This window comes from Sceloporus occidentalis, unplaced genomic scaffold (assembly GCF_023333645.1).
Source record: "Sceloporus occidentalis isolate IW3139 unplaced genomic scaffold, rSceOcc1.0.p SCAF_2, whole genome shotgun sequence".
Classification (NCBI taxonomy): Eukaryota; Metazoa; Chordata; class Lepidosauria; order Squamata; family Phrynosomatidae; genus Sceloporus; species Sceloporus occidentalis.
Window position 1 is genome coordinate 22,026,765 of NW_028316982.1, and position 27,589 is coordinate 22,054,353.

Here is a 27,589-nt window from a genome sequence, read left to right on the forward strand (position 1 = left end):
ATCCAAAGTAGTAAACAAGAGCTTACATGTTAAATTTGTGACCTTCTATAATTAAATTATAGGAGCCAGTTATGAGAGCCAGAAGGACATAATGGTTTGAGCGTTGGACTATGACTCTGGAGACCAGGGTTCAAATCTCTGCTTAGCTATGGAAGCCCACTAGGTGACCTTGGGCAAGTCACACTCTCTCAGCCTCAGAGGAAGGCAATGGCAAACCCATTGCCATCCTTTGAAACTTGCCAAGGAAACCCCATGATAGGGTTGTCATCTTAGGGTCATCATAAGTTAGAAATGACTTGAAGGCACAAAAAACCAACAACAAATAATTAAACAGGGTGCTTTCAGAAACCAGATTTGGGGGTTCAGTTCTGATATTTACCATGACATGAGAGGAAAAGTAGGGCTACAATTGGTGGCTCCATTCATCCCCAGAAGGTAAATGTCTAGCCTCTTTTTGAAGACATCCAGAGAAGGAGACCTCACCACCATTCTAAGGAGTGGTATCATTGCTGAACCACTCTTACTGTCATAAAGTTACTTCTTAAGTTCAATTCTAATTGCACTAGCTTCAAAATTTCAAATGGAACTACCTTATCTGAATATAGCAGGTTCCCAATCTCAGGTTCCCTCTGATATGTGTACCATGCATGTCCAGTCAACTGGGGTGAGTGGTGGGGCCAGCATGCATATACTAGCTCTTCCCCTCACACAGGATGTAAATGGATGAAGGTTGAACATCTGGAGAGATTAGTACGGGTAGAGAAAGAGCACTTTATAAGCCACAAGTGGCTTTCTAAAACTGTTTCTGAAGTCCCCAGGGATTCACTCCATCCCATTTTTGCAGTATCTTCTTCATTTTCTAAATAAAAATGCTGCCACCCCACATTTTTCTCTGCCCTGCCCATGATGTCTTAAACTCATTTTAACTTACTTGAACACAGCCAAACATGAGGCAAAATTACTCTCCTCATAGCCCTTGGTGTATTTTTTTTGTGGGGGAAAAAAGATTTTAAAAAATAAGGCTTGGCCTCTTAGCCCTCAACCCCATACAGCTGACCACTCCTTGACTAGCACCAGAATACAAAACTGACATCACAAGGGCAAAACAGTCTTCTCAGCCCCATCCTTGTAGCAGTTCATCTTGGAAAAAAGCCTCCAAGTATCAACATTTGGAGGGTTTTTATTCTAAACTGGCATGCTGCATGGGAAGAGAGAGATTTTTGGAGAGGTGGTGCAGCCATTGAGAAAAGAACCCCCACCTTCCAATGGTGTCATTAGGGTTGGCATCACCCAGTGCAGTTACTCATGGTGTCATAACCCCCACTCCTACCACACCATAGGGAATTCTTAGTAATGTTTTCTATACTAATGTTATTCATAGATCGTAATTCCCTTATAACCTGAAAGTAATGGCTATAGTTCTAACATAAATAGCTGGCAAAATTAAAATTATACCTTTAAATTACAATAGCATACACACAGCCTAAATGTATTTACATGTCCATAGTTTTATATCGCTAAAGTGAAAATTTATTGTGATAGTTAAAAAGAAAAATTTAAAAGAATATTTTTAAAATAATTAAAAATTAATTTTTCAAAATAGAAAAATAAAAACCTGTGGCCTCTCCTTTCTCTTCCTACTGAGCCTTGTGCCCCTCACATAATTTCTTCCGCTGAGCTACAGTGTTTTAAAGGGACACAGGTGAATGCCAGAACCTGTTTCTGCCCAAAGGCAGATGTTTTGGGAGCAGTGGTGGCACTTTAGGATGTCACTTGGTATGGCCTGCATCCCCCATGCCCCCTTAGTAATGCCTCTTCCACCTCCTTGTAGACTGTGATCAAAGTCTAAAAATTTCTCCCTGTGCAAACAGAGTTTCCTACAAGAGCCGCTTGGAAGCTAGGATTTTGGGGAGTGACCATGGTATTTTTGGGCCTTCTTTTTGTTGTTGTTTTGGAGACTAGCACCCACATGGGAGGAGGAATTTGGGAAGTTACAACTGATCAAGGAATGATTAACCTCCCCATCAATTTTTAGCTGCACTTTTATGTATTTTGCCTGGTGCTTTCATTTTGAATTTTTACTACTGCACAATGTTGTATTTTACTGTTTAACCTATTGTCAAAGCTGCTGGAAGCAAAATATAAAATATAAACTGAATAAATAAATAATAGAATTGTTGTTACTTTTCAACCACCTCATTGTGGCAACATCAGCAGAGCATCAAAGGCAAAATCACTGGAGGATGAAAGACACTTAGAGCATCTGCCTTCCTCCTTTAAACCACAGCTTTCTATCAGGTCTCTGGAAGCAGATGGATTCATATATTGCTGTAACCTTTTCTTCTCAGAAACTGTGGCTATCCTACTTTATAAAAATTTGTGCTCAATTTTCTTTAGATGAGAGGCAACTTCCCATCTGGTAACATGATGCTTGGTGGTGATGTAGATTGCAGCATGGCAGGAGAAAATGTCTATTTACTCTTTTATATTTATTGTTTTTAAGTACAGCGCTGTGCAAATCTACAGCGCAATAATAATAATAATAATAATAATAATAATAATAATAATAGATTGTTTGTGATTCATCATCTGTGTGAACCATACTTGTCATTTTGGAAGATAGCTGTCTATTATGAGAGAAGATGGACAAGTGCTTCCAATACAATCTACATACCCATAATTTCAGGTGATCATGGAAACAAAAGGATGGAAATAAAAATTTTTAAAGAATGATCTTTCAGAAGGAGGTATTTGGGACTACAGAAGTGCTAGATGGAAGAGTGGTTACACTTGGAAACCATACACCATCCCTCTACATAGGTCTTAGTTGAGATCCTATGTCATGTTTGCATAATTAAATCTACACTGATATAGCACAACCACCATGTAACTCTGAGTGTAGATTTAATTATGCAAACATGACATAGGATCCAAGCCTTCAATAGGCTGACATTGCTTTGATTGTGTATTCTTATATGGCAGGGGGTTGGACTAGATGGCCCTTGATGTCTCTACAATTCTAGGATTCTATGAGATACCAAGGGCCCACTGTACCTTAAAACTACAATATCATGTTCACAATGTAAATGTATTTATGCGTATATAGTTTCATGTGGTTAAAATGAACATTTGGTAAGATGTGAGGCCTCTCTTTTCTTCTTCCGCTGAATTCCCCTCCCCATTTCTTTCACTGAGCTCCAGCATTTTAAAGGAATGCAGGCAAATGCCACAGTCCAATTCTGCCAAAAGGCAGGTGTTCAGGAAGCAGTGGTGTCAAGCCACTCCCCCCACATGATGCCCCTGTTTATCATGAGATCTTGAGGCAGTATACAGACAAAATAAATTTCAATGGTTTAAAAGAATGTAGAATTTAAAACAACAATGTACAGGTATACTAATTTTATTGTTATTGTTTTAACCATTAGCTGTAACAGTACTAGAAGATAGTGGTAGATAATTCAAAGGACTAAATACAATAATACTTCTAAAATTAATGTTCACCAGTGGGAATCCCCTTTAACAATAATCAGAATTAACATTCATTTTGAGAATCATTTGACAATTGAATTACACAAGATTTTACAAGCTAAGATCTAATTTTAATACAAAGGAGACTGCTGTGTATGCAAATCTCTTGTTTTTGCCACTAAGAACATTTTCTTTCTTTCTTCTTAATCTGGTTGATTAATTTCTAGAGGGTATCTACACTACACAGTAATAGCACTATGATACTACTTTAACTGCCATGGCTCCATCCCAAAGAATCCAAGAATTTTTACACTTGTGAAGTACTTAGAATCTCTACTAGGGTTCTCTGCCTTGAATTATAGCACTAAAGCTCTCTAAAAAGGAATCCCAAATACACAAAATCTCAAACACCATTATTCTGTAGGATGGAGCCTTGCTGGCACAGTTTGTGGCACACATGTCAATGGGGCAGTGTCAGGTTTTTGTGTGAAATTTAAAAGAACAATCCAAGGTACCGAACCTATTTGGGGCCCAGAAAGGGATACTTTAAAGTACAGAATCAAACCAGGAACAGTCATTTTGGAGTCATTTTGTCGTTTTAACAATCTTTCAGCAAAGCTGAAACAATCACTTCAGTCTCTCTGAGGGGGTGTTCCCACTTGGCAGATAAAGCAGATTATATTGGCGTGATTCTGATTCGGATTATGTTTCGGGAATAATTAGAATTTTTTCCATCGTTTCCGTTACGAAAAGGGGCAAATTTAGACCCTGTTTTCGTTTCCATTTATTTTAAACTGCTTTATTTTAAAGTGGTTTAATTTGCTCTCCATGCCCATTTGTGTCCACAAGCTGTCAATCAAGCGCGTAGGCTTCAGACGTCACAAGTCTTGGGGTGTTTTTTTGGTGGGGCAGCCAATGAAAATCGGCTGCATCCGAGGTTCTTCTGTTGTGTCTCCCCAGACTAGAAGGAGCATCTATTTGTCCTAAACCCCTAGCTCTTCTGTGTCTCCCCATATTAACTGCCATAACTCAGTGCTAGGGAATCCTGGGAATGGTAGTTTATTATGGCATCAGCACTCTCTGGCAGAGGAGGATAAATGTCTCACAAACACAACAGTTCCCATAATTCCTTAGTACTGGGCCAGGGCAGGTTAAGGGGTCTCAAACTGTATTATTTCTACAGTGGGTTTTGAACTACAGATGAGGTTTTTTTTCCCATAAATTAAAAATGTTGTTACTTTATAATTTACTTTAGAAATACACTCACACACACACACACACACACACACACACACACAAATATACATTCATATGTGTATATATATGTGCATTCACACACACACACAAATATGTATGTGTGTATATACCTATATGTTTGTGTGTGTGTGTATGCATGTGTGTGAGTGATTATTCATATATAAACATATGTGTGTGTGTGTGTGTGTGTCTGTCTGTCTGTCTGTCTGTCTGTCTGTCTGTCTGTCTGTCTATCTATCTATCGTGTGTGTGTGCGTTTGCCAAATCGGATCAAGGAGGAGAAGGCAGTGGGGTTCAGTGGGTAGAGACTCTGCAGCCAAAGCCCAGGGCTGGAAAACTGGATCAAGGAGGAGAAGGCAGTGGGGTTCAACAGGTAGAGACTATGCATCCAAAGCTCAGGCTTGGCAAATCGGATCAAGGAGGAGAAGGCAGCGGGCTTCAGTGGGGAGAGACTCTTTGGGGAAGAGAGAACAGAAGGCTCGATCCCCCCACAGATCCCTGGGCATCCAATCTCTCCTGTGACTTCCCTTAGTTCCTCTGGGAAAGAGAGAAGAGAAGGCTCGATCCCCCCCTCAGATCCCTGGGCGTCCAGGCTCTCCTGTGTCTTCCCATAGTTCCTCTGGGAAAGACAGAAGGAGCCTCCATTCCCCCAAATCCCTTTGCCTCCCCCATTGCTCCCTGGGCTGTCTGGGGGGCGATCAAGCAGGCATGTACTTCAAAGCCCATGTGCCGCTCAGGCGCTCAGGCAGAGGTGAAAAAAGAAAAAAAGAAAGAAGAAAAAATAATAGTTTAAAATGGTGTTCAATGGCTCTCCTCACATATTGGTCTATGAATGAGGAGCAGAGGAGAGGTTGCAATCCACCGGGGTAAAAGCTATGTGAATGGAAGAAAATGGTGCTGGCGATGCAGAAAGAGAACAAAGAGGGTGACACCCCCAGGCCAGCTCCTTGAGCACTGCTCCTCCCATCTCCAGGTTCCTGAATCAGACACCCTTGTCGTTCCCATTCGGATACTGCGAATCAGACCCCGGCAGAAAAAATAATCCGCTTTAAAACCTACTGTTTTTTTAAAGCGGTTTATAGGCATATAATCCTGATTATACAATAAAACCCGAATCAGATTCGAAACTGAATGGGGACGATTCCGGGGCAATGGGGATCAGATTCGGGGTTAAATGAGAATGATGCCCCCTTAATTCGCATCCTAATCCACATTTTAGGCCAGTGGGAATGCCACCTGAGTGTAATATCAGAAAAATAAATCATAGCTAACAAAAAAGAAGTATAATAATTACATGAGTTTCTAATTAGATTTCTTTGTATTGATATGTAGGGATGTAAGTTTTTGTTAATGTCATTTAGACTGAGAAGAACAAATATTATGTTCATTTTTACTCTCTCATTTTCCCATCAAAAGCTGTACGTTTGAAAACTGTTCACAATTTGGAACTTACTCCATGACGAAAAGGACTTTTCCTGCACAGAAAATAGCATTTTCTGCTCAGGAATCCTATTTTCTATGGACAAAATAATTTTTCTATGCAGAAAATGCTGTGAGGTTGTTGTTGTTGTTGTTGTTGTTGTTTGGGGGGGACAGAATATGCAAAATCTACAAAGATTTTCATCTTTCAGGATTTTCTTCACTTTACCAAGTTGGAACAATGTTCCTTTGAACTGTTGGTAAAATATTTTGAGTGGCAGAAATTGCTGATGCAAAAACATTCTACGTAGACTGCATCATGCTAAGTAGCAGCAGGTGATGACTCTTAGCCAACTCTATATAAGTGCACTTGGAGTTAAGGCATCTGTGGGTTGATGCTGGTGGATTGTTGTTACAGGGTTGGAGTTAGTTGGATTGTTGCTGAGTTGGTCAGTTGGCATATGTTGATGGGAATTAGGAGGAGCATTAGTTAGTTAATCTGTATGTACTGCAACTGATTATAATGTACCTCCAAGGACTTGGAAGATATCAACAAGTGTCTGTGAGTTTATTCAAGTGGTCAGTGCATTGCCAATACTAAAACTGAACTGCTGCTTCTGTACTATGCTGCTGTTACCTACTTTTGAGAGTGTTTACTTCAGACAGTGCTGTAAGTTGGCATCTTAAGTGGGCCAAAGGTTTTGTTTTTGTTACTGCACATCAAGCAGGACAGAGAAGAGAGCCAACATACCAGCACTATTATCTGATGTTTGAACTTTGTTAATATTTCTTCTGTCCCTAGTAGAGAACAGTAACCTGAATAGAACCATTGGAATTCTGATACCTTGTGATGTGCTAGTGATGTGTTTCCATGAGAACTAAATATTAGATGACCTTCCTTGAGTCTCTTGAATGGGTAGGAAACATCTTTTTTTTTTTTTTTTTTTTTTATTTGTAATATTTATAGGTTACATAGTATTGGCGAAAGTTAAATACATTATCAATACATTTTCCAGTTATCATAACATAAAACCTGTTTCTGTACCTTCTATTCCTGGACATAACAAGAAAATGAACCTTCTTCATTTTTATGATTCTTCCAACCTCCTATGACTTACTCAATAAATGATATATCTCTTGTTAATCTTAAAAGAAAAGTTTTTAAATTGTTTCTTTCACCTATTATTGTCTTCCTTAATTTGTACTGATGAGTACAAATATTAAGTAGCAATTACCAAATTAATGAAATTCCCCTTTGCTTACAATCTTCTAAGCCTAACTACTTTTTTACATTACTTTGAGTATACCTTTTTTTTTTTTTGTTCTCTTTTTCCAAATCATGCTTAGACTGTCTAAATCAGGTATATACATAATTCTCCTTAGTCTCTTTTTAAGGAGTAACATAGGGTAAAAACAACAACAACAAGACAATTGTTTTCAAAGAGACATAATTTCCAGTCCTTCCATTTTCTCTTTTTCTAACTTAATTGATATAACTGCCAAGTAACTCTTCCAGTTCATAAGATGCTTTTCCATTTATTCTTTAAAAATTGATGGAAATTGTCCCAATATTGGAGAACATGATCTTCTGTTTTATCTTTCATCCAACACGTTAATTTGTCCATTTCAGCCATCTCGTATAGCTTGATTAGCCATTGTTCAGTTGACGGTGCCTTTGAATTTTTCCAAAGCTTTGCGTAGATTATTCTTGCACATGTTAAAGCATAGAATAAAAATCTACCATTTTGCTTAATAAGATCATTACTTATCATGCCTAACAAAAAGACCTCTGGTTTGAAGGGAATTTGGATTTTCATATCTATTTTTAGACATTTATGGATATTAACCCAAAACTGCTTTGCTATTTTGCATGACCACCACAAATGGAAAAATGATCCAATTTTTTCCTGACACTTCCAACAAATGGGATTTGTATTTTTATACATATAGGATAGTTTTTTAGGGGATAAGTGCCACCTGTATATCATTTTGTAGACATTTTCTCTTAGTTCCTGCGAAGTCGTGTTTTTTAGGCTCTTTGTCCAAACTTTGACCCACTCTTCATAATCCAAATTATGGCCTACATTTTGCGCCCACTTTACCATAGAATGTCTTATTATTTCCTCCTCTGTATCCCATTCTTGTAACATCTTATAATATCTGGAAATCAATTTCATTTTCCCCTTTAATGTAATTTCTTCCCACTGAGTTTTTTGGTTTTCTATCCCATTTAATTTTTTGTCAATTTTCCATCTTTCATATAGTTGTCTATATAGGTACCAGTGACATATTATACCAGCTTCCTTAAGTTCTGCCTGAGATTTTATTTTTACTTCGCCCTCTACCGTATCTGACAATAGGTCTGAGTATCTTAGCCACTTGAGCTTTGCAATGCCTTCTTTACTAAAAAAGGCTTCATGGGGTGAGCACCATTGTGGAATATTTCTACATAATCTTGTTTTAAGTTTTTCCCATACAAAGAATAAAGCTTTTTTGACAATATGATTCTTAAATTCTTTATGTAACTTATCTTTCCCGTAAAAAATATATCCATGCCACCCATATCTCATGTCTACACCTTCAAGTGCTAGAAGTTTATCGTCATTTAATAATACCCAGGTAGAAAGCCAATTTAGTACTGATGCAAAATAATACAATTTCAGGTTGGGTAGACCTAGTCCCCCCCTGATCTTACAGTCACATAAAATTTTTTGATTAATCCTTGCCCTCTTCCCACTCCAAACAAATTTTAAGATATCTGATTGCCAGTTTTTGAGAGGTTTGAGAGAGTGAAGAACAGGTATGGCTTGAAACAAAAACATAAATTTGGGCAGTACATTCATTTGTATTACTGAAATTTTCCCCAGAAGAGACAACTGTAAATTTTCCCATTTCTTTAGATCCAATTTTATTTTACCCCATGTTTTTTCATAATTATTATGGTAAAGATCTGTATTTTTTTTGGTTATTTTTATACCTAAGTAGTTGACTTCCTTTTCAATACTCAACCCACTTCTAGCCATTAGTTCCTGTTCTTCACTTTTTACCATATTTTTTGTTATCATTACAGTTTTCCCTTTATTCACTTTTAAACCGGAAATTTCCTCAAAATTTTTCAAAATATCCATCAAGGGCTTAATTCCTTTCATCGGGTTTTCTAATATAAAGACAATGTCGTCTGCAAATGACCTGAGCTTAAATTCGTACTTCTTAGTCTGAACACCTTGGATTGCCTTCTCATCTCTTACGGTATTACATAAAGCTTCCAAGATGAAGATAAAAAGGAGTGGGGATAGGGGGCACCCCTGCCTCGTGCCCCTAGCAATCCTAAATTCCGCTGTTTTACTTTGATTTATGATTAGTCTTGCCTTTTGGTTGTTATAAATTTCCCGAATCCACTTAACAAAAACTGGACCGGCCTTAATTTTTTCTAACATAGTAAACATAAAATCCCAACTAACATTATCGAAAGCCTTTTCTAAATCTGTGAAGATCAGTGTTAACTTCTTTTCATTGTGGCTTTCGAAGTATTCAATCACATCTATGATAACACGGATGTTATCCTTGATCTGCCTTTGCGGTAAAAAGCCTGCTTGATCTTTGGAAATCCAGATATTTAACACTTTCTTCAATCTCTCAGCAAGGATTACAGCAAAGATTTTGTAGTCTGCGTTCAGAAGAGATATTGGACGATAGCTCTTCATGTCCAATAGATCTTTGTTTTCTTTTAATAACAGGGTGATGTTTGCATTGTTCCATGAATCCGGAAATTTTTTAATCCCGATAGCATTGAAAGTCATCTTAAGTGGTAACATTACTTCATCCTGAAATTTTTGGTAGTATTCTATTGGAAAGCCATCAGGGCCTGGTGTCTTTCCCTTCTTGCCTTTCTTTATTGCTTCTATTACTTCTGCTATGGTTATTTGACCATTTAGGATATTTCTTTGCTCATCATTAAATGGTGTAAGGCCTGCCTTTTCTAAAAATTCCTCTACTTTATTTTTGGATATTTGATGTTTTTTATATAAACTAGTAAAGTAGTTTTTGAATTCTTCCTTGATTTCTGATTGATTCATTGTCATTTTACCTCCTTTGGTCTTAATCTCTGTTATAATGTTTCTTTCTTTTTGTTTTTTTAATCTATAGGCCAACCACCTGCCAGGTTTATTTGCCTTATCAAAGAAATTTTGTCTCATATATCTAAGTTTATTTTGAATTTCTTCATTTTCTTCCAATTCTATTTGTTTTTTAAGTGTCTTAATTTCCTTTTTAGCAATTTTGTTCGTTGTGTTTTCATGTAGTTCTTTTTCTTTCTGTCGTAATTTTTGGTATAGTAAATTCAACCTTTCTCTTTTCCTCCTTTTTATTATTGAATTTTGTTGAATAAAAAAGCCTCTTAAGACTGCTTTGGATGCCTCCCAGACTACAGTTATATCAATGTCATCTTTTATGTTCTCTTGGAAGTAGTGTTTTAACATTTCTTTTCCTTTTTTCAGAATTTCTTCTTTAAATAAAAGGGAGGTATTCAATCTCCATAGTAATTCGGTTGGTTTAAAATTCATCACCATTTCAATGGGGTTGTGGTCAGATATAGTTCTAGGTTGGGAGTCTATAGATATTATATCTTTACAGAGTGTTTTAGAGGCCATAAAGAAATCAATTCTAGATAAGCTTTTATGTCTCTCTGAAAAGAAAGTAAAACCCTTAGCCTCTTTGTACTTAAATCTCCAAACGTCTATCAAAGCATGTTCATCCACTAATTTCTCAAAAGCTTGTGGGAGTTTCCCTTGTGTTCTTTTAATTTTAGTTTCAGATTGACGGTCCAGTTCCGGATTAATTACACCGTTCCAGTCTCCCGTTATTAACACTTTATCATAGTTACAGTTTCTAAGTTCTGAATTTAATTTTGCATAGAATGCATCTTTTCTATCTAATGGGGCATATATTCCCACTACAAGTTGTTTCCCTTCTAAAAACTCAACTTCAATGCCAATATATCTTCCATCATTGTCTGAAAAAATGGTTTTTGCTTTGAATCTATTATTAACATAAATGACCACTCCTTTTTTCCTTTGGGTGCTTGCTGCTATGAATTCATTTCCCAGTCTATTATTTTTTAACAAACGAATATCTTTCTTGTTAATATGAGTTTCTTGTAAAGTAATAACATCAAGTCTTTGTTTAACTAAATAATGAAAAACTTTTTTGCGTTTTTGAGGGGAATTCATTCCCCTCACATTCCAGGATAATATTTTAATTTTCTGCATTTTATATTTTGTTTTACTTTGTTACGTTTTCCTCTAGGCCTTTTTGACCCTCTTGACCCTCTTGATCCTCTTTTTCCTTTTTCTCTCCCTTTTCTTCCTCTTCTTTGTTTTCCTCCTCTTCCACTTCTGTTGATCTTTTTTCCAAAATTTCACGATTTTTCCTAATAAAATCCTTCATTTTCATCACTGAGTTAATTCTAAATTGTTCTGATTTAAATCTAAAAGAGATTCCTTCTAGCCGTTCCCATCTGTAATTTATGTTGTTTCTTTTTAAAAGATTTGTAAGTGGCTTGTATTCCATTCTTTTTTAAAGGATTCTGACAGGTATGTCTTTAAAGACAATCAATTCTTCTCCCTCTACTTCAAATTTGTCTTCGTAACTCAAAAGAATAAATTCATCTCTAGTTTTTTTCCTTGTGAAGTAGATAATTATATCCCTAGGCAATTTTCTTTGCTTTGCCACCTTTGAATTGATCCTAAACATTTTACTTATTTCCCACTGAAATTGATCCAAATCAGCTCCCATATATTCGGCTAAATGAGGAGTCAAATATTCGTATAAATCTTCATTTTCTTTTTCCTTCAATCCTCGTATTTTGATGCAGTTTTCTCTTTGTTTTAAATCTTGTATTGCTCTTTCATCTAAATCTTTCTCATAATTTATTTCAATATCTCTCACTTTTCTGTTAATTTTGTCGGTTTTATCTTCAATTGTTCCCATGTTTTTTTCCATCTTTTTGATGTCCTCCATTGCCTTACTTAAAGTTTCCTTCATATCCTTCAATTCTGATCTTATTTCCTGCCTTATTTCTTGTTTGATTTCTTTTCTCATTGCTGCTATGTCCCTTTGTGTTGCTTTGATATCTTCCTTCATTTCTAGATACATTTCTTTTAGTTCTTCAAACATGGTCGACTGGTCTGGTTGTTTAGAGTGTGTTTCCAGTGATGGTCTTCTCTGGAAGGCTGGATCTTGCTTTGCTTTCCTTGTATGCATTATTAATCCCCTGCTTTGGCCTTCGCTTTGACCGTTATTTCCTTAGATCTTCTCCACTACTTTAGTCTTTCCTTCTCGACCGTCTCCTTAGGAGACCGACCGTCTTTCCGCTTCTTTGACCTTAAGTCTTTCTCCGCTACTTTAACCTTCCCCGCTGTCTCCTTAGATCTTTCTCCGCTGTCTCCTTGGGTCCTCCGCTGTTTCGGCCTCCGCTTTCCCCGCTTTCTCCTTGGGGGTTGCTCTGCTGTCTCCTTGGGTCCTCCGCTGCTTTGGCCTCTGCTTTCCCCGCTCTCTCCTTGGGTCTTTCTCCGCTGCCTCTTTGGGTCCTCTGCTGCTTTGGCCTCCGCTTTCCCCGCTCTCTCCTTGGGTCTTTCTCCGCTGTCTCCTTGGGTCCTCCGCTGCTTTGGCCTCCGCTTTTCCCGCTTTCTCCTTGGGGCTTTCTCCGCTGTCTCCTTGGGTCTTCTGCTGCTTTGGCCTCCGGTTTCCCTGCTCTCTCCTTGGATTTTTCTCCGCTGTCTCCTTGGGTCCTCCGCTGCTTTGGCCTCCGCTTTCCCCGCTGTCTCCTTGGGTCCTTCTCCGCTGTCTCCTTGGGTCCTCCGCTGCTTTGGCCTCCGCTTTCCCAGCTCTCTCCTTGGGTCTTTCTCCGCTGTCTCCTTGGGTCTTCTGCTGCTTTGGCCTCCGGTTTCCCTGCTCTCTCCTTGGGTTTTTCTCCGCTGTCTCCTTGGGTCTTCCGCTGCTTTGGCCTCCGCTTTTCCCGCTTTCTCCTTGGGTCTTTCTCCGCTGTCTCCTTGGGTCCTCCGCTGCTTTGGCCTCCGCTTTCCCCGCTCTTTCCTTGGGTCTTTCTCCGCTGTCTCCTTGGGTCTTCTGCTGCTTTGGCCTCCGGTTTCCCTGCTCTCTCCTTGGGTTTTTCTCCGCTGTCTCCTTGGGTCCTCCGCTGCTTTGGCCACCGCTTTCCCTGCTGTCTCCTTGGGTCCTTCTCCGCTGTCTATTTGGGTCCTCCGCTGCTTTGGCCTCTGCTTTCCCCGCTGTCTCCTTGGGTCCTTCTCCACTCTCTCCCTGGATCTTTCTCCGCTGTCTCCTTGGGTTCTTCTCTGCTTTGGCCTCCGCTTTTCCCGCTGTCTCTTTGGATCCTTCTCTGCTGTCTCCTTGAGTCTTTCTCCACTGTCTCCTTGGGCCTTTCTCCACTGTCTTCTTGGGTCCTCCGCTGCTTTGGCCTCCGCTTTCCCCGCTGTCTCCTTGGGTCTTTCTCTGCTAAAAACCTTGTAGGAGTTTCCTGAAAGTACAAGTCCTCCAAGCTTCTCCCAGATGTCCTCCAAGCTCTCAAAGAAAGAAGCAAGGAAAAAAGATAGCTTTATATATATATATGTATATATATATATATATGGATGGCTTAATTCTTGTCAGAGAAGGCGTCCCAGTTCTCAAAGAAAGAAGGCGTCCCAAAGTTCTCAAAGAAAGAAGAAAGGAGGGGAAAAAAAAAAAAGGTAGGTTTGTATATATATCTAAATGGCTTAGTTCTTGTCAGAGTAAGTGTCCCAGTTCTTTTCCCTTTGGGAAAGGGATTCACCAATTCCTCTTGCAGTAGGTAGAGTCGAATAGATCCCACCTGAAGGTGCAAGTCTTCCAAGCTTCTCCTAGCTGTCCTCCAAGCTCTCAAAGAAAGAAGAAAAGAAAAAAAAAAAAAAAGGTACCTTTATGTATATATCTGAATGGCTTAGTTCTTGTCAGAGTAGGCGTTCCAGTTCTTTTTCCTTTGGGAAAGGGATTCACCAATTCCTCTTGCAGTAGGTAGAGTCAAATAGACCCCACCTAAAAATGCAAGTCCTCCAAGCTTCTCCTAACTGTCCTCCAAGCTCTAAAGATGCAAGTCCTCCAAGCTTCTCCTAGCCGTCCTCCGACAATACGTAAAGTGAAATAAGCCCCAGCTGAAGGTGCAAGTCCTCCAAGCTTCTCCTAGCCGTCCTCCAAGCTCTCAAAGAAAGGAAAAAAGGTAGCTTTATATATATATCAGGATGACTTAATTCTTGTCAAAGTAAGCGTCTCAGTTCTTTTTCCTTTGGGAAAGGAATTCACCAATTCCTCTTGCAGTAGGTAGAGTCAAATTGACCCCACCTAAAGGTGCAAGTCCTCCAAGCTTCTCCTAGCTGTCTTCCAAGTTCTAAGGATGCAAGTCCTCCAAGCCTCTCCCAGCCGTCCTCCAAGCTCTAAAGATGCAAGTCCTCCAAGCTTCTCCTAGCTGCCCTCCGACAATAGGTAAGATGAAATAAGCCCCAGCTGAAAGTGCAAATCCTCCAAGTTTTTCCCAACAGTCCTCCAAGCTCTCAAAGAAAGAAGAAAAGAAAAAGGTAGCTTTATATATATATCTGGATGGCTCAGTTCTTGTCAGAGTAAGCGTCCCAGTTCTTTTTCCTTTGGGAAAGGAATTCACCAATTCCTCTTGCAGTAGGTAGAGTCAAATTGACCCCACCTAGAGGTGCAAGTCCTCCAAGCTTCTCCTAGCTGTCCTCCAAGTTCTAAGGATGCAAGTCCTCCAAGCCTCTCCCAGCCGTCCTCCAAGCTCTAAAGATGCAAGTCCTCCAAGCTTCTCCTAGCTGCCCTCCGACAATAGGTAAGATGAAATAAGCCCCAGCTGAAAGTGCAAATCCTCCAAGTTTTTCCCAACAGTCCTCCAAGCTCTCAAAGAAAGAAGAAAAGAAAAAGGTAGCTTTATATATATATCTGGATGGCTCAGTTCTTGTCAGAGTAAGCGTCCCAGTTCTTTTTCCTTTGGGAAAGGGATTCACCAATTCCTCTTGCAGTAGGTAGAGTCAAATTGACCCCACCTAGAGGTGCAAGTCCTCCAAGCTTCTCCTAGCTGTCCTCCAAGTTCTGAGGATGCAAGTCCTCCAAGCCTCTCCCAGCCGTCCTCCAAGCTCTAAAGATGCAAGTCCTCCAAGCTTCTCCTAGCTGCCCTCCGACAATAGGTAAGATGAAATAAGCCCCAGCTGAAAGTGCAAATCCTCCAAGTTTCTCCCAACAGTCCTCCAAGCTCTCAAAGAAAGAAGAAAAGAAAAAGGTAGCTTTATATATATATCTGGATGGCTCAGTTCTTGTCAGAGTAAGCGTCCCAGTTCTTTTTCCTTTGGGAAAGGGATTCACCAATTCCTCTTGCAGTAGGTAGAGTCAAATAGACCCCACCCAAAAATGCAAGTCCTCCAATCTTCTCCTAGCCGTCCTCCAAGCTCTCAAAGAAAGAAGAAAGGAAAAAAGAAAGGTAGCTTTATATATATATCTGGATGACTTAATTCTTGTCAAAGTAAGCGTCCCAGTTCTTTTTTCCTTTGGGAAAGGGATTCACCAATTCCTCTTGCAGTAGGCAGAGTCAAATAGACCCCACCCAAAGGTGCAAGTCCTCCGAGTTTCTCCTAGTTGTCCTCCAGGCTCTCAAAGAAAGAAGAAAGCTCTAAAGGTGCAAGTCCTCCAAGTTTCTCCTAGCCGTCCTCCTGCTTCCTTGAGTCTCTTTCTCAGCCTTAGCCCATACTTTCAATCTCTGCTCCCCTTCAATACAGTTGATTGCTCTCAGCTGTTTGGATGAAAATCTCTCGCAGCTGTGCTACTCCCTTCAAGCAAGCTTTGGTTTGTTTGTTTTTTTTTCCCCCAGTCTTTGAGAGCTCTTATTCTTATTCACTAAATTTTATTTGTTTAAATTTAGACAAACAGTCCATTCCTCTTATCCCAACCTCCTAATTAAATGTCAAATTGGCAAAATGAAGTTAACGGAGGTGGATATTCCGTCTCTTTTAAAGTAGGTTACTCACGCCCATGCCATTTCTTTGGCTCTATCTCTCCTCGTTGTGAAGTCTTAACTGAAGATATCTTGTCTCTTCAGTCACTGGAGGCTTTTATATCTATGTTCTTGAGTTCTTCCACTTCTTCTTTAGTTAAAAATTGGGGGCAACTCTTGTGCCTTAAGGCTTCCCACAGAGACAGCGATGCTCTTTGTCCTTTGCCCACTTCCAGTCCCTCCCATTAGGAAGAGGTTGGAGCAGGCAACGCTGGCACTAGCAGAGCTTCTTCATTTAGGCAATGCCATGCCTAAAGTTTTTCTCTCTCCGTGTTGGAAAAAACGGAGGAGAAGATGCCTCTGTGGAGGCTGTTTTCAGAGACTCCTGAAAACACATCCGTCGGGCTGCCGCTCCCAACCCGGTAGGAAACATCTGAAAGAGAGACATTCTTTCACCATCACACTATCCTGCTTAACCCACATGCATCTATTGTTGCAGTCTAGTTGTCTTGGTATGAAAACAACAAGGAACTATAGTTTAACATAGAGAAGCCCTGTTTAGCATTGTTTTCCTGTTGTGGATCAACATACACAGAGGGGAATGTTTAGTCCTGACTTTGCCAAACCTCACTGTCTTCACTGGACAAGTATGAAGAAGAGCAGTTTCCTGGACACATGGAGGGGGTCCATACAAGCAAGAACCACAGTTCTTCCATTTTCTTAGATTATGTAGACAGCTTCCACCTGGACAGAAACTTCTTATCTTCAGACCTGTCACTATCCACATGAGGAAAAGCGACTATGGAAGGGAGCAGATCTAGAGTCCTCCCTCTTTGCTTGTTAATCCAAATCAGACAAGGGATGGACAAAGAGTTGAGATGGTTTCTGCTCATCTGCCACCATTTGAAGGGTCTAGCTACCTCCTTCTGGAGATTTGTGTAAACACTGGATTTAAATTGTGCATCTATCGGAATAGCAAGGGTGACCAACTGTGGCAGGGAGTAAGGGCCATTTTCCCTCCCTGCATCTGCCTGGCATATGTACCGTAACATTTTGGCACACCTAAAGTTATGCAATGTCACTTTGAGATGCCATTTTGGTTCCTTTACAGCCAGTTTTAATCTCTTCTGTGTGTTTATAGGAGGGTTGGGGGAACCAAACCATTGCATTTTTAGGTGGTTTGGGGACCTGTCCAAGCCCGTGGTATCCTGCGCTTGGTTCTAAACAGTCAGTCCCCAAGCCAGCATGGCGATGGACTGGAGTTTACATGCCCACCCGCTGCTGCACCATGATCCTGCTGCCACTGCACATCCCTTATCTGTTGCTGCCATTGCATCCATCTTGAAGACTTTTGCCACAGCCTATATGGGTGGAAAAAGGGCACTTGGCTACAACTTACCAATGTCAGATGTCATGGCAGGGGCCTTAGGGATACATGTGAGAGTCAGGGATGTAGACAGGATTTTGGGAAGGGGGGGTCCAGACTAAGTGCCATCATTATAATGGGGCTTGGGCACGGCGGCACAGCAGCACACACCATTCATTGTATCTAACAGAAGGGGGGTCCGGACCCCTCGGTCCCCCCCTTGGCTAATACCCTGTGCTAGTGGTAGCAGGTAAGGGGCACATAGGGCTGTCTGGTCTGCTGGCTGTCTATATCAAGGGAAGTAATAGTGTCACTCTATTCTGCTCTGGTCAGGCCCCACCTGGAATATTGTGTCCAGTTCTGGGCACCACAACTTAAAAAAGATGTTGAGAAACTGGAGGTTGGTGACTAAAAGGAGGGTGACTAAAATGGTGAATGGTCTGGAAACCATGCCCTATGAGGAATGCCTTAGGGAGCTGGGGATGTTTAGCCTGGAGAAGAAAAGGTCAAGATGTGATATGATAGCCCTATTTAAATACTTGAAGGGATGTCATATTGAGGAGGAAGCTAACTTGTTTTCTGCTGCTCCAGAGACTAGGACAAAGAGCAATGGATGCAAGCTACCGGAAAAGAAATTCTACCCCAACATTAGAAGGAACTTCCTGACAGTAAGGGCTGTTTGACAGTGGAACACATTCCCTCAGAGAGTAGTGGAGTCTCTCTCCTTGGAGGTCTTTAAACAGAGGCTGGATGGCCATCTGTTGGGTATGCTTTGATTGAGATTTCGTGCATGGCAGGGGGTTGGATTGGATGGCTCTTTCAGTCTCGTCCAGCTCTATTATTCTATGATTCTGTCATAACAGAGCATCCTGGAAACTCCAGGACAAACAGGCAGTTTTTTTTGGACCAGATTAAGGCACCTTTGGGCTGAGACTGGTCCAGGACTATCTGAACTGGCTGATGCTGATCTGTGGCTAATGGGCTGTGTCATCCGGACAGAGCAATGCCAGGCCAGGGGAACACTGTGCATACAGACCTTTGGACCTTTTTGGCCAGATTCAGGATAAACTATTGCCCAAAAATCAACCAGAAACTTTTGGTGGAGGTTTGGGGCCTTGGAGAGACTTCTAGGATCCCAAGGGACTCACTTAGGGGTCCAAAGTGCTGCTGTATAGCTATAAGTGAATTCAAGTATTACAGAACATCAAATGTTAAGCAACCTTCTTCCCCATGGAACAAAATTTGGGTAGGTTCTGGGTGCATGAAACATTTTTACTTCTTAGAGAATGTGGGTAACAATAATTTTGAAATATCAACTTTGATTGAGCTTTTGGGCAGGACTGAGCAACTTACCCCAAATAGCAAACTCAGAATGAATTGCCTTTATGACTGCAGCATCTTTGCCAAACACCTTCTGAGATCATTCATAAACCATCATTGTGAGCAGAGCTGGTGTAGCAGAAAAGCTATTTTCATACCTCAGCATCAGCAGTTCTGACTTGATGCAGGAAAAAAAAACTCACTTCAAGCTAGATAACAAGAAGTAACTGAGAAATAGACAGCAACTCCCCTGAGAAACAAAAAGAGAATTAAATGGGAGCCTATGCTGATGATTCAGCATAGCCCGATGACAGCCCCCCCACAGCTCCAAAAAGCAATTAAAAAAATTAAAATATAAACCTTTGGGGGGCTGGATCAATTCCCAATGAGCTTTCTTGACTAGCCAGGTGTATGATCTCAGTTGGCAAAATGCTGATTTTCCTCACCATCATTAATCTTGCTAGAGTGTTAGATCTCTCCCCTTTCCCCAGGAGATTTAGATATAAAATGCTATTATTAAATTTATATGAAGTGCTTCAGAATTTTCTCATTAATCCTCTCAAAACTTCTGTTTTGGGCATTGGACAAGAGACAAAAACTAGGTAAGCTTTAATGTTAACTTTTCTGGTTGGAGAGTTTGGAACTGTTAAAAACTTTAGATTGATCTGGTTTTGTTAAGAAGGAGACAGACCCTGTATAGTAATAAAAATGAGAAAATCACCATACTTGAAAGACCTTGGTTTAGATTTCACATCACTGTATATTTTAGCTATCTCTGCTTAAAATTAAAATAAAAAGTTGTGGCAAACTCAACATTTAAGTGGGAAAGAATCAAATTTCTATGTTGAAGTTTTATTTCCTCTTCCAGTGATGATAAATGTTACACTCACACTTTATGCATGGTTGAATTCACATCACTTTTACAGCACTATACGGATGGATGGATGAATGAAAGCCAGTGTTGTGCAGTAGTTTGCTTGCTGAACTAGGACTCTAGGATAACAGGGTTTGAAATCCTGCTCAGCCCTGTAAACACACTGGGTGACCTTGGACAAGTCACACACTCTCAGCCTCAAAGGAAACAATGGCAACCCCCCTCTGATCAAATATTGCCAAGAAAATGACATGACTTGTTCACCTCAGTAACCATAAATGAGAAGTGACCTGAAGGCAAATAACAACAATACCAACGGATAGGTGAGAATTTTTTTTTTTGGGGGGGTGTTATGAATTTGCCAAAATTTCTTAATTTTCAGAATAGAAATATCTTTTTTTTAATGTAGGAGAAAAACACTTAGGGCTCAGTATGCTCAACTCTTAAACATCATAACCTAAAGGTACCAGATCCCATGTGGTCTTGGAAGCTAAGTAGGCACAGCCCTCTTAGTACTTAGATGGCAAACCACCAACAAATACCAGGTTCTGCAATAAATGGCACACTACAGACTGTCCTTAAAGGATGATCTGGTGGCAGTGCCATTTGTGCTGCCGGCAAGCCACACCAGATATACCGTGAGGCTTGGCAGCGGCAAGAAAAAGCAGCAGCAAAAAGCTGCTTCTTTTTGCGGCACACCAGTCACGCACTCGCGATGTCACCTGGGTGCTGTGACATGCGGACGCTAGGCGTCCATTACGTCAAAATGGCGGTGCCCGTGTGAACAGGGCTTCGCCATTTTGTATGTACTCTGTACATACTAGGTTTGCGGGCATCTAAAAGAGATGCCCCCAGGCAACAGAGTACGTACAAAATGGCCCGTCTGGAGAGGGCCAATATTTCAGAGGAAGTAACTGGCAAAACCACCTCTGAGTATTCCTTGTCTAAAAAAACCTCCTTTGACCAAGGTCAAAGAGGCAGAGACAGAGTCTGGAGGACTCCTGGGAACAATGAGGTGAGGGAGAGGAGGAAGCACCAGATCTGGGCCATGAGGGCCAGACGAACTTCATGGGAGATCAGGAGAAAGCCGAAGAACTAAAGGAGGGAAGACATGAGAGTGGAAGGGTAACAGCTGAAGGGAAGAAAGGGGTGGAGAAACAACCAGACAACAAGGGGGAGGGATTACACAGAAAGGCAAACAGCTATTGGGCAGCGGCAGTAGTGGTGGGTGACACTGATGTTGAGAGAACAATAGTGACATCATGGCTAACACATGTTTAACACTGTGCACCAGGAGGTAATGGTTACCCTCCTTACATAACCCCCTCACCTAGAAAACCTTATGATGAGATATTCCAAATGAGACATAGGCAGGGTAGGAAAAGAATTATTTCATTTGAGATGTGGTGCTGGAGAAGAGTGCTGAGGTTATCATGGACAGCCAAGAAGTCAAAGAAATGGGTCCTAGAGCAGATCAAACCAGAAATCTCTCTGGAAGCCAAGATGACACAACTGATGCTGTCGTACTTTAGTCACATCATGAGGAGGCATGACTCACTGGAAAAACAATAATGCTAGGTAAGAGAGAGAGAAGCAGAAAGAGAGAAACCCCACCTGCTAGATGGATTAAGAAGGTCATGGGTATGAATTTGCAGGACCTGAGCAGAGCAGTGGAGCACGGGGAGTCTTGGAGATGTCTCAACTACAGGGTCGCCATGGGTCAAAATTGACTTGAGGGTGGATAACAACAACAAAGAAAAACCTATTAAATTTATGAGGTTGTCATAAGTTGATAGGTAACCTGAAGGGAGGCGTGCGTGCGTGCACACACACACACACACTTGAATCCTTCTGTATTCAACGATGCTACTGCTATGCTAGAGTTGCCGCATCTTTTTTCCTGACAGGCTTTTCATCTTTAATGATTAGAGGACATGGTGTCCTCTAGGTTGGAAATGGGTGCATAAGTTACTAGCCCAGGCAGATGCGTGAGAACTTCATTTGAATATGAAACTGCCAACATTCACAAATTTCTTCATCTCTGAGATCTAGCAGGAGAAAATGACAGTGACAGTGTTTGACCATTAGGACCATTATAGTCTATAATAATTAATTAATAATAATTTGTTTTATTTATATACTGCTATTCCAAAGATCATAGCGGTGAACAGCAAGTAAGCTAATTTGCCCCTAACAGTCTGGGTACTCATTTTAGCGACCTCAGAAGGATGCAAGCCTGAGTCGAGCTTGGGCCCTTTTGCTGGTCTTGAACTCGCAACCTTGTGGTTTCGAGTGAATGGCTGCAGTATAGGCATTTAACCACTGCGCCACCATTTCCTCCTAATGCTAGGAAATGTCTGTGCTAGCTCCCATAGATATAAATAATGAGATTGTGCAAGTGTAATTACTTTCTCATATGAAAATTGGAGACTATGGTTGCATCTGCACTGCAGAAGTAGTGCAGTTTGACATTGATTTAATGCTATTGAATCCTAGGATTTGTAGTTTTTTGTGGCACCAGGGGTCTCTGACAGAGAAGACTACATGTCTTAAAAAACGCTCTGCAAACCCCAAGATTCCATAACATTAAGCTATAGCAGGTAAAGCCATTGAGCCATTCAGTTAGCATCTGTGGCAGCAGCAGTGATTAAAGGGTGATGGGGATATAAATTTTATAATATTTCACACAAGTACCTTGAGGACAGCAAGGAGATCCCAGCAGTTGGTTGACACATTACCAGGACAGGAGGAGGTCCTTACATTGGTGGCAGAGGCAGGGACAAAGGAAAACCCCCCTCATTCTTGGTAGTAACAGTGAGATTTTTGGATTTCTTCATATTTGGTGGCAGCAGAGGTTTAGGCAGTCTCACTCCTGGTGGAAAGGCAGTGAGTTGAGTAGTAAACCCCACAAAGATGCCTATCTATCCATCTATCTAGAGAGAGAGAGTGGGCACAGAGCTTTATGTCCAACCTGCAGCCTCATTCCTGTTGTGGTCAGCAGCCCTGCTTCATTGTCCCATGGGCATTGGAAGGGGGTGTACACATGTATACAATGCATCCTTTAAGGGCGTTTTTTCAGAAGTTGTTGTGATCATGAGGATGAAAATTAAAGTGAGTATGGGGATGGAGATGGAAAATATGTTTAAAATTTGTGGGGAGGGGGGGGGGAAAGGGTGATGAAAAGGGAGAGAAGGCCAAATATCTTTCGGGAAGGATAAGCTTTCTCCCATCTCTACATGTTAGATTTATTCATTTAAATATGTTTGATCTGTTCCAAAAATTCCTCAAGGCTATTAAGAGAATTTCCTAATTAAATTCCCTGGCCTTATTCATTTAAATATTTCCACCCCTTTCCAAAATTTCCTTAAGGCAATAGAGAATATTTCCCAATTAAAGCAAAATCAATATCTGAAAATATAATAGATCTGCATGATCTATAGCCATTTGTTGCAATGTGATATCCTGGTTTTCTCTCTCCTCCTCCCACCCTTTGTCCTCAGTTCCTGCAAACTGATTCAAAAGTGCAAAATCAGTTTGCATTCAACTCCAGGTATGGGGATAGAGAGGACGAAAAAAGGAAGAAGGAGTAAGGATGAGGATATGGATAAGAAGGAGGCCAGTACAAATTACTGGGGCAGTCTGTAAGGCGCTCAGGACCTGACTATGGCTGCTTCCACACTGCAGAAATAATGCATTTTGACATCACTTTAACTGCCATCAGTCAATGCTATGGAATTCTGGGATCTGTAGTTTTGTGAGATATTTAACTTTCCCTTTCAGAGAGCTCTGGTGCCACAACAAACTACAAATCTCAGGATCCCATAGCACTGAGCCAAAACATAGTGCCATCAAACTACATTATTTCTGTAGTGCTGATGCAGCCCTATGTTACCTATGTAACATAGGTAATTTTTTTAAAAAATTTAGTGATAGTAGGAACATCATATGCCAGCCATGCTCACAAAGGACTGATCCCTTAGCATTTGGTATGCAGCAAAATGGCTTCTAATTGTCTATGAAATGTTGCATTGGTAGTAAGTGTAGCTGGCACCTGCTCATCCTGTTTATCTAGGGCCAGGAAATTGGGGTGGATAGGCTATGAGGTGCACCTATTTAAAGCCATCTCATATCTCTTTGAGAGTCTGAAGCTCTAATCTTGTGTGAACCTGGAAGTCTCATGAGATCATCTCCTCTTGAGGCAGGCTTTATATAGGCCTGCCTCACAGGGGCCAGCCAATCTTTAGCTGGTCTGGCAGCAGAGATGACTGTCTCAATTGGCATTCAAAAAACATGCCAACCCTAACTGGGAGAGGGCCCAAAATTTACACTGGGGTCCCACACTTGATAGCCCTGGGGCTGCAACAGTGCTTTCAAGTAAGGTGGCGAACAACCATTCCTTTATAACAGTGAAACTGAAAGGGTGTTCTCAGTGATGGCTAGTGGCTTCCTTGTTAGTGGGAAGTTGTGGTAAATCTGCTCTGGGTTTTAGTTTGAAGGAACTACCCAAAGTGGTGAACCCTACCATCCTACACACACACACACACACACACACACACACATACACACACACACACACTGGTACAGCATCTTGGATAGATTACAGTTGGCCCTCTGTATCCACAGATTCTTTATTCATGGATTCAAGCACCTATGGCTTGAAAATATTCCAAAGATATATAAATTCCAAAAAGCAAACTTGATTTTGTCATTTTATATAAGGGACACCATTTTACTGGGCCATCATATTTAATGAAACTTGAGCATCCATTGATTTTGGTATTTACAAGGGGTTCTGGAACCAAACCCCAGCAGATACCAAGAGCCTACTGTATTTATAGCCCAGAGCACATTCTCTGCCCTACTGACATGGAAGTCACTACTAACTTGTGGGCACCATTTGAGCTGAAGATCTTTCTAACCATTGACAATTGTTGATGTTGAGGATCAATCCATAATCTTTTTCAAGCTGAACAGGCTGTTCAGTAGAGTAGAGCAATATGTTAGCAAGTATAGGCGAGATGGATGATTTACCAGTAAATGGCTTTTGTTTCTAGATTGCTTTCTTTATCTCACTAAGGCCTGTTACAGACTGCCAAAATAAAACTGCTTCGGGTCTCTTTGGAGGTATGCTATTTAAATGAAGCATGGGTCCTAAGAGTCCGGAGGTCGCGCCAAAGCCACACTCCATTCCTAAGTGCTGGAGTGCAGCTTAGGTGCAGCTTCTGGATTCTTAGGATGCATGCATCATTTAAACAGCATACCTCCAAAGAGACCCGAAGCAGCTTTATTTTGGCAGTCTGTAACAGGCCTCAGTTTCATATTCATCATAAGTCTTTTTTTATTTTACAGATGTGCCCTGTCATAATGAGAATTTGATGATGTTCTCTTGTCTCCCCCCCCCCACTTTTTTTTTAAAATGCTGTAGCTCTGAAAGCTGCTTTTGATGAAAAGAACCTATTCCCCAAAGAAATTCTGGACCGGGAAAAAAAATCAAGGCAGCTCTGTGAAGAAATGTGTAACAAAGTTGTGGTAACAAATGAGGGAAAGCAAGTGAAGTTGAAAAGAAAATGAAGCAGGCCTGGCTTCAAAAGCAAGGTGGGTATGAAGAATACTACCTGGTGGTTGTGATATAATGAGGCAGAGTTTGGTCCAGAGATCACTGAAAATCTGGCAGGGGGCAAGGAAAGGATTGGGAAGAGAACTGTCAAAATGATAAAGGGGTCAAGAAGCTTAATCCTGTGAGGCAAAGATAAAGGACATTGGGGAGGTTTAGATAAAAGACTGCAAAAGGACACAACTGACTCGCAAGTTCTCTGGCATGTCCCTTTGAAATGAGTAGAAGCTGCATATAGAGCAATATTTCCTCTCAATGGGGCTTGCATAAAGAGAAATAATAAGATGCAGATATTTAAAAGGGCACCAGAACAAAGAGAAGGCAAGCAGCAATGGTTGCAAAGTAGGAGGTAGATGTAGGGTGTATGTAGATTTACTCCCTATAGAGATTTTTCTTCCCGCTATTGAGAAGGCTCTATTTCATCCAGCTACCCTTTTGCTCCTCCAGAACCTGGCTCAGAAGACATTGATCCAGGATTTAGCTGGCATAAAGCAAGTGTGTGTGTGTGTGTGTGTGTGTGTGTGTGTGTGTGTAGACAGACAGACAGACAGACAGTTCTAGTATCTGGCATGAGTCTTTGCTCAAACATATATTCCAAGGATAGCTAACTTCAGAGTGTCTGCAGGTCAGTTATTTGTCCTGGGAATTCTCTGGAGTCTGTACAGTCTATTGTTGTTTTGAAACACTGAATTTTTTCTGATATTGAACAGGGCAGGTTGTCAGCCACTAAAAAGGTAATCTGCTGCTTCTGGAGAACCAATGTAGAATACAGAAAAAAAGGCAGTCTGGGGAAAGCCTTAAAAAGAGCTTTGGATGCTACATGCATTTTGCCCTCTTCTGATTGATTCATAACTACCCTTAAACAACAGCAATAACAATATTAATCTAATCTGGGCACTTGAAACAGTGCTGTGGTACACCCTCCAGCTGTTCCGAGTTGACAGAGGCAGTCCAGATTAATCCATTTTTTATCTGTTTTTGAAATGTCCCACTTTCTTTCTTCACCTTCCACTTTCCCTCTTTGTCTTCAGCTTACTTTATCTGCTGCAAGCAGAGTTCAAAGTGGAAAAACCATTTCTGCTCAGGTAACTCAGTAGGGGAGAGAGGAGACGAGGGGCAGAATCTTGTCCTTTCCTGTAAACTCAGGAAAAAAGCAAATTGATGCAATGTCTTCTAATTTGTGTGTCCATTAACAGTTTCTGACATATTGACCACTGTAGGGATGGAAAGAAGATTAAGAAAATGTTCAGAAAATGTGGGAACACATGTTTTTTGAATATTGAGAAACTGTGAGAAGAAGATTCCTGGATTCAATTTGAGATGTATTCTGCACAAATGTTTTGCAAAAAAAAAAAAAAAAAAAATCAAAAATCAGAATTTTCTGTGTAGGAAACAGGCTTTTCTGTGTGGAAGACAATATGCTGTTTTCTATGCAAATTAACTATGTGTAAATTTTACATAGAATAAATACCCAATTACAGCATTAATTGGAAATCAACATTTCTATGCAGAAATATTAATTTCAGTGTAGAAAAGATGCAAAAAATAAATAAATGCCATTACCGATGCAAATCAACCATGTGTGAATTTTACACAGGAAAAATCCCCCTTTTTTTCCATGCAGAAACAGCTGTTTGCTGTTAGAAAATGACAAAATACCATGTGGGATTTGTCTCACAGATTAAGTTCCAAATTTCAAATAACCTTCAAAAGCTGCATGGTTTTCCATTGACTCTCATTCAGCAAGAAGCAAAAATGCTGACATTACTCATTGCTACCTTCAAAAAGAAAAAAACAGTGAAGAATTACATCCCTAGACCACACTCTGATGTTACTTGCCAGGAATCCTGGTTCTGATCTGTGAAACATTGGAAGAATGGCTTCCTCATTGTCACAGGGCCTATCATTCAGCACTTTACACAGCAAGGAAGGAGGAACAACTGGGTGTTCCTGAATGCTGATTTTCAAGGAAGAGTGCATATCGAGAGAGAGAAAGGTTCGAATGTGTGATCATAATAAGATCATTACTTTAATTATGTGAACACACAGGCTACATTGGTATGTTTTTCCCTTATATGTATGTACGTGTGTATGCATTTGTTCAATTGGTTTCATATACAAACCACTAAAATATCACCTAAGTGTCTTATAATGAAAGAGAAGTGATACATAAAAGATAAATCCATACATCTAAATAGATCATAAAACATAGCAACGGGGAATTAAACTATATAATAAAGCCAGTGG

General features: G+C 40.6%; 1 protein-coding gene across 1 annotated transcript in view; it reads left to right on the forward strand.

Moving 5' to 3' along the window:
* The window catches only part of LOC149318041 (cilia- and flagella-associated protein 337-like), a 183,011-nt gene that overhangs the window by 146,623 nt on the left and 8,799 nt on the right, over positions 1 to 27,589 (forward strand). The window contains exon 19 of the mRNA XM_089508904.1: positions 25,154 to 25,323. Coding sequence (XP_089365030.1) covers positions 25,154 to 25,299 — 146 coding nt within the window. The 3' untranslated portion in view covers positions 25,300 to 25,323. The remainder of the gene's footprint in view (positions 1 to 25,153; positions 25,324 to 27,589) is intronic.